Source organism: Aethalodelphis obliquidens, unplaced genomic scaffold (assembly GCF_003676395.1).
Source record: "Aethalodelphis obliquidens isolate GAN/ISIS:26980383/991018 unplaced genomic scaffold, ASM367639v1 scaffold3, whole genome shotgun sequence".
NCBI classification, from domain to species: domain Eukaryota; kingdom Metazoa; phylum Chordata; class Mammalia; order Artiodactyla; family Delphinidae; genus Aethalodelphis; species Aethalodelphis obliquidens.
Window position 1 is genome coordinate 43200003 of NW_020837947.1, and position 21436 is coordinate 43221438.

Sequence of the window (21436 nt, forward strand, 5' to 3'; positions counted from 1 at the left end):
ATTCAAAGGTCAGAGACATTATTGGTGATGCTGAAAATAATTTGCCATTTTATATATAGGTTAAAATAATATCTTTTTAAATTTGATTTTTAGAACTAAGTTAAGAACAATTAAATTACTCTGTTATTTTTACTGTTATGAAGGATGTTATGAAGAATGCATGACATTAACAGAAGGCAGAAGAACAAAGGAGAGAGCTTCTGAGAGAGAATATGGGCATCTCCGCAAAAGCAGATACAGTATGTAGACGTGTCTCATCTTTCTGCGGTGCCCAATCATCTGGGTACTCGCTGACACACGGAATTATAATGTCAAAAGAAGAGAGTTTTGCATGTTGTTATTTTTCAATCACCACCATCATCATTATCAATCTATGAGATTCCCTTTCTACTTTGTAGTACATTATATCAGATGAACACAAAAGATCAGTATATCATTAGATAATATTTTCCATTTAATTTTTCCAATGGCCCTAGACTCTTAAATAAGTGAATCTACAGGTGTGACCTTTTAGCTCTTTATTTACAAACTACTCAAATGGTATATGTACAACTGATTCACTTTGCTGTACACCTGAAACTAACACAACATTGTAAATAACTACACTCCAATAAAAAATAAAAGAAAAAAACCCCACAAAACCCCAAAATACTCAAATGAAATGAATCACATGAATAAATCTGTATGCATGTATATCTCAGATGTACTTCTTTTGAATACCAGACAAAAGACACATCACTGTTACTTTCCCCTAAGCCATCATGATTGGTGTTACCATCAGATTCTTATATGCCAAAAAAAGGGCCCAGAGGAGCATTGCTGAAAGTTTTAATGGAATAAAGCCAAAAGGAATATGTTATGAGTTAAACAGATGTTCTAGTTTTGAGAGCAATTTGGACAAAGATAAGTAAAATCTCCAAATAAATCCCAAACAAATACTATTTCCTTACAGCCTACATACACCAAATTATAAACAGGATCTAAGTACTAAGCAAATATCAGTAACAATAATTATCATTACTCTTATTTATTGAAGGCTTACTATTTGATAGGAACTGTGCTAAGTACTTTACATTATCTCATTTAATCCTCAAATCTTTAAGTCATGAATAAAAACTAATAAGATACTCCAATAAAAATTATTTAAAAATTTTTTTTAATTTAAAGATAAATTAATTTAAAAATCCAGATAGACTTGAATTCTGCTTAATTGAAAAACAAAAAACTAATGAACCCCTACTATTAAGTGATGCTTACACTTAATTCTGAGCAGAAAATATAGTCCTAGCTTAGGTTTCAAATACCCAATGTTTGCAGCCCTTACCCTAGGTGCAAATTTTAAACTTACTGGGCTATTTTTTTCATCACTGAATCCCCAGCACCTAGCATGGTACATGACATACAACAGATGCTCAATAAATATTTGTTAATTGAATAAGTGAGTGGACACAATTTAGTCACTGGTTTTCAAAGGAGTAGAAAGGATCCTCACGGAATATGGCAAATGTATTAAGTCTGGTGAAGCCATTGTAGGAAGCTTTTAAAATTAATTAATTAATCAAATTAATTGATTAATCAATATTAATTATTGATCTATTTTTTTAATTACAAAATAATGGCTATATTTCACTGCACTGTACAATATATCCTTGCTGATTATTTATTTTATACATAGTAGTTTCTTTTTTAAACATCTTTATTAAAGTATAATTGCTTTACAATGGTGTGTCAGTTTCTGCTTTATAACAAAGTGAATCAGTTATACATATACATATGTCCCCATATCTCTTCCCTCTTGCGTCTCCCTCCCTCCCTATCCCAGCCCTCTAGGTGGTCACAAAGCACCAAGCTGATCTCTCTGTGCTATGCAGCTGCTTCCCACTAGCTACCTATTTTACGTTTGGTAGTGTATATATGTCCATGCCACTCTCTCACTTTGTCCCAGCTTACACTTCCCCCTCCCCGTGTCCTCAAGTCCATTCTCTAGTAGGTCTAGTAGGTCTGCATCTTTATAAATAAGAGTCAGTCTTTTATTTTCCTCTGAAACCAAATATAGGTGAACTATGTCCTAAGACAATGACAACGACCACAATACATTTCTCTGGGCACAGTGGCGACATATGATTTAGTTGATTTAAATAGGAACAGTTGAACTACCAAAACATTTAGCAGTGTTTTAAGTTGTCAAAAAGTGATTGATTATATTCAACTACAGTTTAATAAAAATTTAAGGGTCTAGGGGTTGGGTGTGGTTGCTCTTAAAAAGTTAAAATTTCCATAAAATCATTTAAAAGTACAACCTAGTAACAGTACTTGCCAAGACAAAAATGTTCCAGTAGCTCGACTTTTTATGCTAGGATCACTTCTGGAACTAGAAACCAGATGTAAAGGTAAATTCTCAATTTCTGACCTTCATCTAAGAGGTCTAGGGAAAGAAGTCAACTGTTCAGCTCTATTAAATCACAGACTGGCTTTGGGTTACTGGCTAACGGCATAGAGGTATACCTATTTTTATCAATACTGCCATGAACAAAGTACTAGTCCTCTAATAAATTCCTACACAACTCCACAACCAGTAATTCTGAACTTGTAGAAACTATGAAAATGTTCATTTTTATTTATTTTCCTCCTTTTATCATAGGAGTCTAGTCCTCTCTAATGACAGCATTCATTTAAGTTGGTATTTATATGCCTGAATGTTTTATATCATCATAATACAATTGCAGTGGTCTTGTGAATTCTCTTAATGCGATTTTATTTGTACTAAAAAAAAATCTCCATTAAAAAGTGGTACTTCACAGTTAGCTACTCTTTCATGAAGTGAAACAGACGGCTCTCTGGAACATTTTCATCCGCATCTTAATCTGTCAAATTTCACTTACCTATCTAAAACAAAAAGGACTTTAAAAGTACCCTTATAGACAACAAAGGTTTTTTTCCCCTAAAGTAAATATGGTTGCCACTTTTTAACTAACAGTACAATGTCAAGTGAGTAATTGTAACACTTGATGATAGAAACTTATAAGTCAAATATCCAATTTTCATCCATCTTTATTTTCTTTCTTGGTGTCAGGAGTAGAAGGAGGTTAGTCAAGAACAGAAACTAAGGCATACACGGCTCAGCTTTGAAACAAATCAAATCAAAAGGTTCTTTTCAACCTAAAATATTGTAAGCTTCAAAATGATTATACATACCTCATAACAAGCCTTAAAAAAATAAGCTCTGATATGGATTTAATGTCAACTCTTCCATAATCTTTTTCATTTAGAAATTCCAGAAACTCCTTCAAATTCTATAAACAAACAATATTCTTTACCATACTGGCAGAAATTTAGGAAGTATTAAATTTACTTACCATACTGGCAGAATTCAGGAAGCTTGCAAGCTACCATTATTCACCCTTATGATATCTGAGATGTAACTCTTCACAACATTAAATGCATCGCTGATTTCTCTAAGCATTTAAAAATGAGCTCTCTCCAACCCTATGACAAGTATCAGCCTACGTAATTTTAAAAGGACATTTCATACAGTTTGTAATTTTTTGTAGTGTAATTGGACCATGTGTATTAAAACACAGTTTAAATAAGAATACCCGCGGAATCCCTAGTTTAATTAATTCATCCCATACCTTTTGGAAGCAGGTAGACATATTAATTATACACAAATAAAATAAATTTAAGCTAATCAAGAAGAGACAGGAAGTTTGTTCTCAAATCTTGAACTCCTGAAAGTAAATTATTACATAATTAGAATTCCTCACATAATTATACCACAACATTGGTTTTCCTACAGGTTTGGGCAATTTGCTGGTTACTGGATAAGATCTTATTTATAAATTGTCAGTTAATCCTATCACATTTACTTTTAGCTCCTAATTGTCCTAAAATGCAAAGAAATCTTAATTGGCGGAAATCTCTTGCTGGCAAAAGGTTTTAACCACTTGCGGGTCAATCAGAACCTAAGGCCTGATGATGGTAATACAAGTCTGTTAAACAAGGGGGAAAGAAATCTCAACAATCAAGATGATACTATTTACTCAATGCAGCAAATTATTTTTTCTTTGGTTAGGTTCTACCTAAATATTTTTCTTCTAACTTTAAACATGGAAGTCACTAGGTCTTTTGAAACCAGGGACCATTCATAAGCCACTAACCACACAAATAACAAGTATCCTATCCCCTTCACTCATGCACAAACACAAGTATGTGAAAATCTGGCCTCTGAGATTTCATTTGACTATGAATTCATTTTTTTAAATTGCAGAGTTTAATACAGTAAGAAGAAAAAGACAAAAATCTACCAACTAGGCTGAGCTGCCATCCTCTCCATGTAGTCTTTGGCCATATCTCGGGCTTCAATGTTCTCAGGATACAGCACGCAGAACATGGCCAAGGCCCCCAAGTTGTTGCCATAAATTTCATTCCAGCGGGCGCTGTACTCCTTGGGATCCCAGGGAGGGAGGTACTCCAAGGGGCTGGACAGCATGATGTGCACGGCCTCAGTGAGCCGGGCGGCAATGTGCTCGTGGGAGCTGGCAGCTCTGAGCTGGAGCTTGGCCACCTCCGCCCTGGAGAAGTACAGCATTGGATGGCTGTCATAGTTGGCATTCGTAAAGGGAATCATGACTTCTGGGTTCTCGTCGGTGACGTAGGCTGACACAAAGCAAAACAAATATATGAAAAACACACTGGGAGCTCCCCGTGTGTGAGTCCTCATCGTGGCCTCAGATCTCCAAATCTCCAAGGCAGCCAAACCATCTTCGAAAGATCCTACAGGACGGAAAAGAGAAGAGGAGGATATGTCAACCAGGGGACCATGGTGAAGTAGGAAATACGTGGTAGGCAGCGACCTTGCTTACTATGAAAATTAAGCTTATGAATTTTTAGACTTTTCAAAAATACATCAAAAATTTGAGCTAGGAAGAAACTAAAACCTAATCATTTAATTAACTCATTAATTAATTACACATGATACAACAGACATATTCATTGTGGAAAACAGAAACTTTGGACTTGGGAAAACAGTATAATATCTGCTCAAGTAGAGAAGAAAACCTCTTGTTGGCATTCTTCTCACGTTTTATCACACAAAAAACGTTTTGATTTTATGGTATTTTTGGACATTAATATGAAAACCACAGTAACCAAAAGCTTGTGGTGAAATATCGTCTGGGAATCAGGATGGACGTTAGGGGGAAAAAAAAAAAAAAAAAAGAAAATCCTGTCTTAATACAGCCTCCTCCACTCTAAGTTCTCCCCTCTACTCAGCATTCTCCATCCTGAACCAGGGATTAGGATCAATACATCTATATGAATGTGAGCAGACAAAATATTATGAGTAAGGCTAAAGATTCTCTTTGTGTCAGCAGAAGGTGGGGACTGCGACAACAAAAGCAGGGTAAACATCTGCTAAGCCCATGTGTTCCCTGGGCTGACATCGGCAGGAGTGCAGGGCATGATCAGACAGGGCGCTGCAGGGACTAGAGACTGACATGCCTTCATTCAGAAAATAAAATTCCAGAATTAAAAGGCTGAACGAACACGTGTGCATTTTCCCCTTATTATTTGAAACTACTGTCTACTTTTTCATTTTGCATTTGGGATTTTGGTGTCATTCAGTAAGTCAGACATTTAAACCAAGCTCACATATTTTCTTAACGGCTTAACTTTATTGAAAATCCTTTTTTTCAGTAGCAGCTTTGCTCACAGGTTAGCAAGAACGTCTTTCAAAGTAGGAACGTTAAAAAAAAAAAAAAGAAAGAAAGAAAATCCTCAGCCTGGTCCATGTCCCACATCTGGGATAAAGCAGGCATAAAATCCCCCAGAGGAAAGTCAGGGAATTCTTAAAATTCCTCAGAGGGGAAAGGTTATAGAAAGCAGACCAGAAAAAGACAGTTTTATGTAAATAATGAACAGTAGTTTTCAATTATTCAACGGAGAAACTGGTGGAGAAAAATCAACCTCTCCAGCTGAACACAAACTATTTTTCCAAGGAAAATCTGCCTCATCACATTCAGAAGAAAGAAAACTAAGGATTTAACACACATTGGAGAACAATCCATATTCTCAACTTGGTCTGTCTCCAAGAGGAAGGCAACATGGCATCACTTGTAGATGCTGCCATGAACTCTAGGATTCTTTGTATTTCTGAACGTGCTTTAGACTATATATATAAAACTCAGTGGCAGTGATTTTGTGAAGCAGTTTAGATTTACTTCAAGAGTAGAACCTGTAATGAATAAAAACAACGAATATAGCCATGCTAAAGAAAATACACAAAATAGAAATAACTCTTGGACTCCACCCATATTGTGTCTAGCACCCAAATCTTCAAGGCAACTGGCTGCCTCCTTCAAGGCCAGAGAGCTGACCCAGCGTCTTCTGTGGTTATGTCTGAGGAGGGGTGTGGTCTCTGGCAACACAGAGACATGGCTGAGTCTGAAGTAATGCTCAGTCCCCACTGCCCCTACCCTGAGGTGTATTTTTTGCTCTTTTCAGAGAAAAAGTGTGCTAATTTTTTTTTAAAGCCTGCATATATTAAATCCCCAAAGGTCTACAACTGGATGCAGCCATCAACGCAATTAGCACCGTTGGGGGGGGGGGGGTGTTGTAGGCAGCCAGACTGAGGATGGCTTGGAAGTTTCTCCTTTAACTGACCTCTACGTGCATAGAATAGAACTGAAGATCTTCTCTCAACTACTGGGTTTTTGTTTGTTTGTTTGCTTGTTTGTTTTCCTTGTTTAAAAGGCTTTTAACATAAAGCAAATAATTTTTTGCAACACTGCCCAAACTTTTCATTATCAAATTGTCTGAGGCTTCTTAACGATTATCATTTCACAACAATATCTCCATTTTCACCTTCTTTAAATGAACTGGCCTAACAGATGTACCATTAAAACAGAGCTTCACTCTCAACATTTTTAAGTTTGTATTCAAACAGTATGAAGAAAACAGGATCAGGGAATTCAGCCATAAAAGTGAATGGATTACTATACATGCTACATCATGGATGCAACTAAGTGAAAGAAGACACGAAAGGCCACATATCGTATGGTTCCATTTCTACGAAATGTCCAGCAGTGGCAAATCCATAGACACAGAACATATTATACATTAGTGGTTGCCAGGGGTTTGGAAGAGAGGGACATAGGGAATGACTGCTTAAAATGGGCGTAGGTTTCCTTTTGGGGTGATGAAAATGTTTTGCGTCAACTACTGGCTTTTAAATGTGTAGCTCAAGTTCTAGGTGGGTAAGGGGGTGGCGTGGGTTATGGATGGATGGGCTGGAAGCTATGTGGAAACTAGAAACTCCAGCTCAGATTCTGCACACACATTCCCTAAAAGGGGCTAAGCCTGATTTGTTTTATTCTCTTTCTCCTGCCTTATGCATATCACCCTCCTATCCAGGTCTGGAGTCACTGAGATAGAGACAGCTGCTCCACAGTGACCCTCCCAATCCAGGACTGACGCAAGCTATGATCACAGCCACTTCTGCCACATTGCTTCCGGTTACATAGGACATGCCCGAGGGTATTTAAACAAGAAGCGCTGTTCCTGAAGCACAGACCTCATTAAGATGTTGTTTTGGGAACCATGCCACCTCAATATGCCAACTGTTACCAAAGGTTCCCTAGTTATTGCTTCATATTCACGTGAGGGTGTCGGGGCAGCAAGGCCTGAGTTACCGCACATTTAAAACATTCTTGTTGGAATACATGTGGGCCAGTGCAGAACCCACAGAAATTCTGCTGAACAATCATCTATGAAGAATGAGAAGAGAAGACCGTGGCCCTCGCGGTGGCACAAACTGTGCAGCCTTCCTCATAGCATACACACAACAAGCCCAGCCTCCACTCTCTGTAAGTTATTAATGCCTTTGCTGAGCTACCTGAAGAGTTAACATCTCCTGTATTTGGCGGGTACCTGTACCACATCGGACTGTTTCAGCTGTTTATGCCACATCTCACAGAAGAGGGGACCACAGCTTCCTCTTTGCATCACAGGGATTAGCAGTGTGTGCCTGGCATATAAAAGGCAGCTCACAGACGCTGGCTGAACTTGTGGGCCTAGGAGCTGATAGAGTGGATCTCATTATTGAAATGAGCAAGGAGAAACCTTATTCCTCCTTATTTGAAGCCAAAGCAAGTTTAGAATTTTTGAGAAAAAGTTTCTGCCAGGAAACGAACAGAGAAAAACACTCACGAGGCCTAGAAACTTCTGTAGCCTAAAACATATTCACTAGGTTTTGTTTGTTTTTCTTTTTTAACATCTTTATTGGAATATAATTGCTTTACAACAGTGTGTTAGTTTTAGCTTTATAACAAAGTGAATCAGATATACATATACATATATTCCCACGTCCCCTCCCTCTTGCGTCTCCCTCCCACCCTCCCTATCCCACCCCTCTAGGTGGTCACAGAGCACCGAGCTGATCTCCCTGTGCTATGCGGCTGCTTTCCACTAGCTATTTATTTCATATTTGGTAGTATATATAAGTCCATGCCACTCCCTCACTGCGTCCCAGCTTATCCTTCCCCCTCCCTGTGTCCTCAAGTCCATTCTCTATGTCTGCGTCTTTATTCCTGTCCTGCCCCTAGGTTCCTCAGAACCATTTTTTTTTTTTTTTTTTTTAGATTCCATATAGATGTGTTAGCATAAGGTATTTGTTTTTCCCTTTCTGACTTACTTCACTCTATGACAGACTCTAGGTCCATCCACCTCACTACAAATAACTCAATTTTGTTTCTTTCTATGGCTGAGTAATATTCCATTGTGTATATGTGCCACCTCTTCTTTATCCATTCATCTGTCGATGGACACTTAGGTTACTTCCATGTCCTGGCTATTGTAAATAGAGCTGCAATGAACATTTTGGTACATGACTCCTTTTGAATTATGGTTTTCTCAGGGTATATGCCCAGTAGTGGGATTGCTGGGTCATAGGGTAGTTCTATTTTTAGTTTTTTAAGGAACCTCCATACTGTTCTCCATAGTGGCTGTATCAATTTACATTCCTACCAACAGTGCAAGAGGGTTCCCTTTTCTCCACACCCTCTCCAGCATTTACTGTTTGTAGATTTTTGGATGATGGCCATTCTGACTGGTGTGAAGTGACACCTCATTGTAGTTTTGATTTGCATTTCTCTAATGATTAGTGATGTTGAGCATCCTTTCATGTGTTTGTTGGCAATCTGTATATCTTCTTTGGAGAAATGTCTATTTAGGTCTTCTGCCCATTTCTGGATTGGGTTGTTTGTTTTTTTTTTTGATATTGAGCTGCATGAGATGCTTATAAATTTTGGAGATTAATCCTGTCAGTTGCTTCATTTGCAAATATTTTCTCCCATTCTGAGGGCTGTCTTTTCGTCTTCTTTATGGTTTCCTTTGCTGTGCAAAAGCTTTTAAGTTTCATTAGATCCCATTTGTTTACTTTTGTTTTTATTTCCATTTCCCTAAATGGAGGAGGGTCAAAAGGATGTTGCTGTGATTTATGTCATAGAGTGTTCTGCCTATGTTTTCCTCTAAGAGTTTTATAGTGTCTGGCCTTACATTTAGGTCTTTAATCCATTTTGAGTTTATTTTTGTATATGGTGTTAGGGGGTGTTCTAATTTCATTCTTTTACATGTAGCTGTCCAGTTTTCCCAGCACCACTTATTGAAGAGGCTGTCTTTTCTCCATTGTATATTCTTGCCTCCTTTATCAAAAATAAGGTGACCATATGTGCATGGGTTTATCTCTGGGCTTTCTATCCTGTTCCATTGATCTATATTTCTGTTTTTGTGCCAGTACCATACTGTCTTGATTACTGTAGCTTTGTGCTATAGTCTGAAGCACAGGAGCCTGATTCCTCCAGCTCCGTTTTTCTTTCTCAAGATTGCTTTGGCTATTCAGGGTCTTTTGTGTTTCCATACAAATTGTAAATTTTTTGTTCTAGTTCTGTGAAAAATGCCACTGGTAGTTTCATAGAAATTGCATTGAATCTGTAGATTGCTTTGGGTAGTATAGTCATTTTCACAATGTGGATTCTTCCAACCCAAGAACATGGTATATCTCTCCATCTGTTTGTATCATCTTTAATTTCTTTCATCCGTGTCTTATAGTTTTCTGCATACAGGTCTTTTGCCTCCTTAGGTAGGTTTATTCCTAGGTATTTTATTCTTTTTGTTGCAATGGTAAACGGGAGTGTTTCCTTAATTTCTCTTTCGGATTTTTCATCATTAGTGTATAGGAACGCAAGAGATTTCTGTGCATTAATTAATTTGGTATCCTGCTACTTTACCAAATTCATTGATTAGCTGTAGTAGTTTTCTGGTAGCATCTTTAGGATTCTCTATGTATAGTATCACGTCATCTGCAAAGAGTGACAGCTTTACTTTTCTTTTCCGATTTGGATTCCTTTTATTTCTTTTTCTACTCTGACTGCTGTGGCTAAAACTTCCAAAACTATGCTGAAAAATAGTGGTGAGAGTGGACAACCTTGTCTTGTTCCTGATCTTAGTGGAAATGGTTTCAGTTTTTCACCGTTGAGAATTATGTTAGCTGTGGGTTTGTCATATATGGCTTTTATTATGTTGAGGTAAGTTCCCTCTATGCCTACTTTCTGGAGGATTTTTATCATAAATGGGTGTTGAATTTTGTTGAGAGTTTTTTCTGCATCTGTTGAGATGATCATATGGTTTTTCTCTTTCAATTTGTTAATATGGTTTATCACATTTATTGATTTGTGTATTATTCACTAGGTTTTCAAAAAACAAAAATGAAAGAGGTAAACAAATTAAACTTAACTAAAGTCTAAGGCAAACTTGCTTTAGCCTGATAACCCAAAGGGAGACCTATTTCCCATCTACCATCTTAAATCTGTCTAGGAAATTTCATCGAAAAGCCCCTATATCCAGGCTTTGGGTTTCCCCTTTAACCTTCTACCTCCGGCATTTGTATATCCTCTCTGTAAAGAGAAGAGCTAAAATTAGGTGGACAAAGCAACTGACAGAGGAAAAATCTCCAAAATATACAAGCAGCTCATGCAGCTCAATATCAAAAAAACAAACAACCCAATCAAAAAATGCGCAGAAGACCTAAATAGACATCTCTCCAAAGAAGACACACAGATGGCCAACAAACACATGAAAAGATGCTCAACATCACTAATCATTAGAGAAATGCAAATCAAAATCACAATGAGGCATCACCTCACACCAGTCAGAATGGCCATCATCAAAAAAATCTACAAACAATAAATGCTGGAGAGGGTGTGGAGAAAAGGGAACCCTCTTGCACTCTTGGTGGGAATGTAAAGTGATACAGCCGCTATGGAGAACAGTACGGAGGATCCTTAAAAAACTAAAAACAGAACTGCCATATGACCCAGCAATCCCACTACTGGGCATATACCCTGAGAAAACCATAATTCAAAAGGAGTCATGTACCCCAATGTTCACTGCAACACTATTTACAAGAGCCAGGACATGGAAGCAACCTAAATGTCCATCGACAGATGAATGGATAAAGAAGATGTACTATATACAATGGAATATTACTCAGCCATAAAAAGGAATGAAATTGGGTCATTTGTAGTGATGTGGATAAACCTAGAGTCTGTCACACAGAGTGAAGAAAGTCAGAAAGAGAAAAACAAATACTGTATATTAACGCATATATATGGAATCTAGAAAAATGGTACTGATGAACCTATTTGCAGGGCAGGAAAAAAGACACAGACGTAGAGAACGGATTTGCGGACACGGGGGGAAGGGGAGGGTGGGATGAATTGAGAGAGTAGCATTGACATATATACACAACTATGTGTAGTGGGAACCTGCTGTATAGCACAGGGAGCTCAGCTTGGTGCTCTGTGATGACCTAGAGGGGTGGGATGGTGGGTGGGGGGAGTCGGGGGGAATTGGGGGGAGAGTCGGGGGGATTGAGGGGGATGGGAGGGCGGCTCAAGAGGGAGGGGATATATGTATACGTATAGCCGATTCATTTTGTTGTACAGCAGAAACTAGCACAACATGGTAAAGCAAATATACTCCAATAAAAAAATTAGGTAGACAGGTTTTATGCTAATTTTATGTACTTATTTCAATGTACATTAGAAAAAACTATAACTATCACATCAAACCTGAGATTTCAACAGATAAATTTCCTGTTTAAAATACATTTAAGTTTAAAAATAATTTAAAAAGAAAAGTAAATGGATAGAGCAAAAACCGTTGAAGGTGGTGCCTGAATGACTAAAGTTTGGAAGATGCTGAAAATGGTGAGTGAAACAATGGCCATTAAAGGCTAATGAGTTTACCAAAATGACCAACCCTGACTCTCTGGCTCCCCCTACCACAACACACACACACACACACACACACACACACACACACCCCTTGCACAAATTAAGTCTGTACTTTCAGATGTCTGCGGATGATCTCTCAAGCCATTCTCTCCCTAGTTCATTGTGCTGCAAACACGGCAGAGTGCTGCCACCTCCCTTAAAACTTTAAGCTGCCCTTGGCCCAGTTCAAGAGCATGGAACTCTCAATATGGCAAAATCGTGAGCTCCCCTCAGGAGCTGCCTAAGAGTACACAGTTTACCCATAATTCAATTCTCAGGATGGTTCTGAATGACCCTATTAAGGCCTCATTTCCCCTAACAGTCTTCCTCTTCTCTTCTCCACTAGTTTTTCTAATCCAGTTTTCCTTCTTATTTTTTGGTCTCACTCTACACAGCTTAGAGAGCAAAATATTCCTAAATTTTGACCTAATCAATGAATACAGTATAGTTGAGATAATTCAGATAGCAATTTAATCATTTCTCTGCTTGCATGCCCTACATATATCTGCAACAGCTCAACTGGCATTACGCTAAGGCCAAGCCAAATAATGCAAAAAGGACTTAACAAACTGACCGAATTCCAATTATCTTAAGTAGGTCCTCACAAAGCAACAATAAGCCTAAAGTTGTTTTGCTTTAATTCTGGTTCCAACAAGCCACTGCAGCTATTATGATTGCTGACACACAGAGAAATTTTGTGTGAAACGCTCTTCACGTATTTGATCTTTCCCTTTACAATAACTCAATGTGGTAAAGCAGTATTAAGAGTTAATCTAACAACATCTTAGTGTAAACTTCAGAGGCAGAAAAACAACCTCAATCTCCCAAACCCTAAACCAAGGTTCTTTCCTTTAGCCAAATTGTTAACATTCAACAACATTAAAGGTTCCATTTTTGTCATCCTTACACAAAGAAAGCACAGAAAGAGTATGCTGAGAAGGATCAAGAACTGAAAGCTATACGAGTACATCGAGTTTCAAAAATGAAATGGGTTTCCAAACAGTCTGGGCGATTTATAAATGAAACATACAGTAGTACAAAAGTTCTTTCAATTCCTCTGGCTTTAGAAATATACAAAGTATAAGGATAGAAGAAATCACCCTATAGAAAGTAAACCATGTCCCAAATTAAGATGGATTAAAAAACCCCTTATAATATGCGCCAAGTCTAAGGAGCATAGCATTATGATTAACATTATGGGCGTGGAGTTGGGCAGGCATGAGTATAAGTCCCAGCTCTGCTGTCTACTAGTTTTGATCAACTGAGTCCTGCTCTCGGAACCCCCATTCTCTCATCCGTAAAATGGTCCCAACTTCCTGAGGCAAAATAAATATTATGTGATGCACTTAGCATAGAACCTGACATGAAGAGCTTCATAAATATTTGTCATTTTCAATAAAAGGGAAGAAGTTTCAGACATGCAAGATGATACTAACCTACCCGTAAAATATTTTATTTGAAAGAAACTAAATATTATAGTAAAAGAATAAGAACTAAAGATATCCACTGACTAGGGCAAGGTCATGCCACGTGTTAGAGACTTAGCTGAAACTAGAACACAAGGCTCCTGACTCTTTAAGGCATCATTCACAGTAAGCTCCACACTCACTGGACAGGAAAGCATATGACCCTTGAAATTTTTCAAGAATTTGTTGGGGGTTTTGCCCCCAAAGAAAAGCATAAACATTAAATAAACTATTATCTGAATTTGATTGCTTTCCAAGGCCAGTTATTTATTCTTGGTGTACAAAAGGTGACTGCTGCTTACTGTATTCTTTGGAAAGAAAGGCCCAGTGATACAGTAAGTGCTGGGAAAAACAATCTTTGGCTGGGGAGCTGTTTCCTAGGAAGAAGTTGATATGATGGAAGGAGTACATGAGTACTTGGAGGACATCTGCTGCCATTGCCAGAGATGATGATTTAAACTCAGTCCAGGCTCTGGTCTTGGGTCAGTCTATGTCATCAGCATCTCAGCTGATCACCCTAGGAGATGCTATCTGATGTTCATGAAACTAAAACCCTCCTCCCTCCACATATATAAAACCAGAATGTCAGTGTACTCATTTATGAGAAATACAACTATCAAGCAGATTAGGAAATATTTTCTGGCTTCATCAGAAAAATACAAAGGAAGTAAAATTATTAGACAATTGCCTGGTGTACAAGGAATCAGAACAAAGGCAGTGGGAAGGGCCCTGGGCCTGGAGCAACTCAACAAGTAGAGATCACCACCATAGCTGCCCTTGAAAGGAGTCTGTGTTGTCAGCATGTCACAAATGCCCCTGGGACATCATTAAAAATCAATGTCTAGGGGCTTCCCTGGTGGCGCAGCGGTTGAGAGTCCGCCTGCTGATGCAGTGGACACGGGTTCGTGCCCCGGTCCAGGAAGATCCCACATGCCGCGGAGTAGCTGGGCCTGTGAGCCATGGCCGCTAAGCCTGCATGTCCGGAGCCTGTGCTCCGCAATGAGAGAGGCCACAACAGTGAGAGGCCCGTGTACCACAAAAAAAAAAAAAAAAAAAATTGAATTGTAGTGAATATTTAGGAAAGAAGAGCAAAATGTATGCCCCCCACAGCTCCTGCCACCACCTCCACCAAGCCCAGCCCAACACCAGCTGTTACGGTTTGCCCAACCCAATGGATAGGCCCAGTAGTTAATAATATGACTAGGACAGCTAACCCTTCCACACTGGATCTGGATGTGCCCTTATCCATGAAGGGCTGAAACAGCCCAGCAGACCAGACAACTGAACACCCCTGACACCGTACCCTCTGCCCTGGAAAATGTGCAGACCCTGCAGGAGTTAGCAACTACAACTCCTCCCTCGTCATGCTTCCAGTAAAACCCAAGTTCCCTCCCTCTATAGGCCTCCAATCAGGGTTTAGGCAAAGCAACGGCCTAAGAGCACTAGTACATCCCAGCAGAGCTACTTATTTCCTTCTCTGATCTATTTTAGGACTTAACTCTCAAAGAAATCTAATTCCAAGTATTTGAGAAACATCTTGTCATGGTCTCACACATACTACTTCCCTGTTTCCATATATTTTAAGTAACGGAATATACATGTGTTTAAAGTTCTCCTCACTTTTCTATTTCAATTTTATTAAAGGTATCATTAGGATAATTTTAGTTATTTTTCCTCAATATCAAAATAAAGCCTTATATGTCCCTGGTAAATTTTTGTAGTGAAATAAATCTAACATTATTCTTAAATATGTCAAATGTTAAGAAAACATATGGTTTTGGTACTATGCAATCATTCCCTACAATTATACTCCCTGACGTGTAAAGCCTATGGACTCTGCCAAAAAAGAAAATTTTAAAAACCAAGTGTTCTTAATCAAAATGAAAGTTCTTTTTACTGAAGGCTTATTGTTTCCTTATTGTTTAAGGGTGAAACGAAATACATCTCCCCCAAAAAAGTCATTTCCAAACAAAAGTCCACAATATGAAATTATAACATATGGAAGCCCAAAGAATTTATACACACTACTGAGGGAGTAATTATAACCCTGAACCCACACAGCAAAACCACACTGTGTATAATAATGATGTTCACCACCTTTACACTCAACACTGGAGAACTTTAGGTTAAGTTTGTAAGTTAAGTGCAGCTCTGTGTAGTCAAAGAACATTTCTACATTGTCCCCAGGAAAGTTGTGAAGATACCACATTTTCTCATAATATAATCTGAAGCTCACTTTTTTCCTACACCAACAATGATAACAGTATAACTTCTTTATATGAGAATAATCCATCTAAATTATGTTTTAAATGGTCAGAGAGATTTTCTGGTATCAAGTCTGAAGGCTCCATCTCCCACACACCAGACACTATCAATACTTGAATGAGTAAGTTGGTGGCTCTCAAACTGAAGGCATAATTTAGGAGGAGAGTTCCTACATTCCTACAAAACTAAAAATCATTAAGATCCAGCTTTTGAGAGAGTGGTTGCCCTACAGAAAGCAGAGAGGAAGTAAAATCTGTATCATTTTCATGGAGGCAGAGAGAGCAGGGTAGAGGTGGGGGCAAGGTCTACAAAGTCACTGATGAGACTAGTGGAGTACTGAATTTTGCCTGCAAAAAGGCTCAAAGACAAAATGAAATGGTTATACTTTATAAGACAAGCTATGAGTAAATTCTAGTTTATCTAGCAGTCTAACAATTGCATATCTTCTGAATGGTACTTTTTGTTACAATTTTAATCAATTTTCTTAATGATGACATCGGACGATAATATCCTATTTTCTGAATTTTTTACTCTTATATTATTTTCAGGCTAATTTAATGAGTGTATTTCTTTTTTGGTATTCTGAATCTTTTAAAAAGCAGTAACGTATGCGTATTAAGTTTTCCACTGCATTGTTTTCCAGAATTGGAATATCAGTTCCCTATCGATATTGGGGGTAAGAGTTTCTTGCAAATATTAATTAACTCAGCTATGTATTGAGAAGCCATTAAATCCAGGAACTATATACTAGGCATGAGGATACAAAATGAAAATTCTTCCTTAGTCCAAAGCAATTTATTTAACTTATTGTACCTGGCCCCAAAAGACAGTTAGCAATCTTTTAATTTTTTTTTCCAAAATTTTTCTAAATAGTGAGTAATCAAAGATTTTTCTAGAAGAGTCTGAAAAATCAGCTCTGGCTTTCTCAGCAATCGCTTTAACCATGAAAACACTCTTTTCTGGCATTACTGACTAAAAATATAAAGCATGAAAAGATGAATAAAGATAATGAAGCCAAGAGCTAAATATAACCTTATACAGTTTCTATAACAGTTAAACTAAACCACGAAATGCCCATGAAAACTAAAGTAAAATTTTTCTTCCTGCCATAGATTCATGAGGGCAGACCAGTGAGGTAGTTAGGAGTGCTGGCTCGGGGGTCAGAGTGGCTTTTTTCACCACTGTATGACTTTGGACAAGCTAACTCTCTAAACCTACTCCCTTACTTAAAATGAAGATAGAAAGGGTATTGGTCTCACAGACTGCTTGGGGGATTAAATGACGTAACACCTATAAAGTACTTAACGCTTTCTGGTAAGTGTTCCCCCAAATGCCGGTTCTCATCATTCACCTCTGAACCTGATTAGCAATTGAGGGCACAAGCTGGAGCCAGACTTCCAGAGTTTGAAACCCAGCACCACCACATTCTTAGCTATGTTCCTGTTTCCTCCTCTGTAAAACGGATAAAATAATACCTGCCTCACAGGGTTTCTGTGATCTTAAATTAGCTTCAAGCATTAAAAGGGTGCTTGGGATTTTAGAAAGAGTTCAACAAATGCTAGCGGTTGTCATCACCTTGTCAACGAGAACACCAAAGTCAGTCCACATAAGAGGAAGTGTGCCATGACACCACGAGGAAGTGCTCACGAACTATCACTCACAGAAAGTTATTTTTAAAATAGGTACAGTGCACCGGGTACTCAGAACCTTGCAGAATCTTCAAGAGCTTAAAAATATCAAATACTTTGACAGATATAAAGTATTTGATGCCAAGAAGTCGGTCCTTCTTCCTGCACAACTGCACATTTGTAACTTTCAGGCTACACATTCCATGTAACTGAACACATCTGAGAAGTTTCCACATTTAATACTATGTCTTCACCAACCAAATTTTATATACAGAGATAAAGCTTACTGATGCACCATACTGATATATATGTGTTTACACAGTCAGAAAAATATCCTAAACATAGAAACAACAGTCTTGGTAAAATTTAAAGATGAAAAAATTACTTCTGAACTTAAAATTTTACATATCTTATGTTTGATTGAAATATATTTTCTACTTCCCATAAATGATATTATACATTAGTTTTCAGTTGGTAATGTAATTCTTTGAGTTTGTAAATATAAGTGCCTTTAATTCTGTAACCAAATCTCCCCCTTTGATTCTGAGATATGTTGACTTCTTTTCTTACCAGTTGTGATGGTTAATTTTATGTGTCAACTTGACTGGCCAAAGAGTGCCCAGATATTTGGTTAAACATTATTTCCGGTTGTGTCTGTGAAAAGGTTTCCTGAAGAGGTTAGTGTTAAAAGCAGTAGCCTGAGTAAAGCAGATTGCTCTGATATGGGTGAGCCTCATTCAATCCATTGAGGGTCTGAATAGAACAAAAAGGCAGAGGAAGGGAGAGTTCCCCCCCTCCTTTCTCTCCCTCTCTCTCTCCCTCCCACCCCTCTCCTCCTTTCTCCCTCTCTCTTTGCCTGACTGATGAGCTGGGACGTCGTCTCCTCATCTAAGATGTCGTCTCCTCATCTAAGACGTCGTCTTCTCATCTAGACGTCATCTAAGGACGTCTGCCCTTAGATTGGGACCTACACCACCAACTTTCCTGGGTTCCAGCTTGCAGACAGCAGATCGGCCTCCATAGTTGCATGAGTCAATTCCTCTGCCTCAACTTCAACTTCCAGGCTCCCTTCCTCTTTTCCACCTCTTTCCTGATCCCAATCAATACCACATAACTGCAGGTTAGTTCCTCTATTCTCCTAGCCCAGCATCTGCAAACTTACGTGGGATGTGTCATGACATCAATTATACATTTTCAGGCAAAGTACCACAAAACACGTTTTAACCTCTCATCTATAATCTACTCTGGTTCACTCATTTACAAATTTAGCTAAAACTATGTATACTTGGGGTATGTCCTTACATCATCCCCTCCAGCATCAGGTCCTGGAAATTTACGCTCTAATGATAATGACTCTAAGAAGCACTGATACCATGTTCAAAGCCCTACCAGGCTATGCCGGAAAGGGTTAACTCAAAACCTACACATTTCCAAGAAAGGCCTGTCTTCAAGACTGACCCTTGTCTGGCTCATGGGAGATGAGCTCTGAGCCCTTGTAATATTCTATGTAATAAGAGGTTTTATTTGCATGCCTGAGGCCTTGGGTCATGTGGTACCAGTATGATCAGATAATTTATACTAACAATGTGATTCACGACAAACTCCTGTCTTTGCTCTGGGGGGCTAGAATCTGAATACCTGAAGTCATTCATATAGGCGCTGCATGTTTACACGACTGAACCCCAATAAAAGCCCTGGACACCAAGGCTCGGGTGAGCCTCCCTGGCTGGCAAAGCTTTGCACGTGTTGTCACATATTGTTGGTGGGAGTGGAACTTCATTAGTACAGGATACTGGAAGCCAGTGCCTGTTTCTCCCAGACTTAGGTCCACGTACCTTTCCCCTTTGCTGATTTCAACCTCTATCCGTTGGCTGTTTTAAACTATAACCTGATTTTAACAGCTTTTTGAGTCCCTCTAATGAATCACTGAGCCCAACAGTGGTCTTGGGGACTCCCTGACTTCCTTTTAGTTCAGTCATCTAAATTCCTGTTTGAATTCTGAGAGTCTCGTCATAACTCTTTGTCCCATTAGACAAGAAAATGTTGTGATACTTTTCACCAAATCTTTTTCTTTACTCAACTTCTATTATTTTTCTAACTTCAACCCAGAAAAATGACTCTGTCCAAGGATGCTGCTGTTAAAGCAAAGGACACAGCAGGATACACTGGACTCAGAAACTGCTTAAAAGCTTTAGATATCGTCTAAAAATGAAACACATGATGTTAGGCAAAAAGTTTAAAAGCCTTTCATTGGCAAGTAATTTGCTGGCATTAAACATACAATTCCAGTTCATTTGATTAAAATTAAACTTTCATTTATTGGATGGGTACATATGGAGTGATGCTTTTATCACAACACACAAGCTCTTTTTTCATTTCTCACTTATATTCAAGCATTCTTCCATTTTTTAATCTTCAAATACTCACCAATGATAAATTTCACTTTCTTTGTTGTTGCCTTTCACATTCTCAAACATTTTTATGTGTACTTTTGTTGACTCTCATTTTTGTCTCAGATCATAGTTCTTTGGAATCAAAATCCCTGAGCACTTTCCAAATGTCCTCCTATGAATCATAATCAAAACTCAGAATACCACAGACTTGGTTTGTGAAACAATGATACAGAGATGTAATTAACCCAAAGATGCAGGCAGGCACTGCCTTCTCAGACTTCCCCATCTCAGTCTCACTTACTGGCAACCAATCAGGCCCAAACTACCCCTCCTTCCCTTCCCGCCTCTGTCTCCATATTCAAACCATCAGCAAGTTATGTTGGCTCCATTCTCAAAATACATCCGGAATCCAGCTACTTTTGCCACCACCATAACAGCCTAAGCCACATCACGTCTTGCCCAAATTACTGCAATAGCTTCCAAACTAGTCTCCCTGGCTTCACCCTCATCTCCAGTAGACATTCTCAACATGGGAACCAGAGCCATCATGTTCAACCATAACTCAGATTATGTCACCACTCTGTTTAAAACCCTCCAGTGTTTTCCCATCTCATTCAGAGTCAGCACCAAAGTACTGACAATAGCTCTCAAGTCATTACATGGCCTGACTGTGTTATCTCTGCCTTCACATCCTACAGCTCTCCCCACTCTTTCCCCATGCTAGCCAGGTGGCCTCTTTGCTATTCTTATACACACGGGGTGCGCTCCCTCCTCAGCACCTGTGTGCTTGTTCTTTCTGCCTGGCATGCTTCCCCCAGACATCCACATAGCTCGCTCCCTCACCTCCTTTACGTATTTGCTCAACTGCCACTTTCTCAGTGAGGCTGGACGTGACCATCTTATTTAAGTTACATTCTTACCACACATGACCACCACCATTCCCTAACCCCCTCCCGGGTTTTATTTTTCTTCATGGCACTTACAACCCTTTAATCTACCACACAACTTACTTATTTCTTTTGTGTGCCTGGCTCCCCCTTCTAGAATGTAAGCTCCGTGAGGGCACTTTGCGTTCTGCTATATCCCCAACATCTAAGAGTGCCCAGCACTTAAGAAACAGAATATTTACTGAATAGATGAATTTCATGAATGTGTTAAGATGTAAACCTTTAAAGACTCAGAGATAACTACACATATAGTTAGATAGCTATATAACTACATAAAAAGAAGCAATAAAAATCTTTTGTGGGGCTTCCCTGGTGGCGCAGTGGTTGAGAGTCTGCCTGCCGATGCAGGGGACATGGGTTCGTGCCCCGGTCTGGGAAGATCCCACATGCCGCGGAGCGGCTGGGCCC

The 21436-nt window shown here is 38.8% G+C and overlaps 1 protein-coding gene across 9 annotated transcripts in view; it reads right to left on the bottom strand.

Annotated features, from left to right (window-relative positions):
- Positions 1–21436, bottom strand: part of DSE (dermatan sulfate epimerase) — a 115331-nt gene that overhangs the window by 32894 nt on the left and 61001 nt on the right. For 7 of the 9 annotated variants that reach the window (XM_027088090.1, XM_027088098.1, XM_027088113.1 and 4 more), the window contains one exon: positions 4305–4773. In XM_027088090.1, the coding sequence (XP_026943891.1) occupies positions 4305–4720 (416 nt within the window). In that variant the 5' untranslated portion in view covers positions 4721–4773. Of the gene's footprint in view, positions 1–4304; positions 4774–21436 lie in introns of those variants that run through there. The other 2 variants (XM_027088133.1, XM_027088123.1) reach the window with 2 other exon arrangements.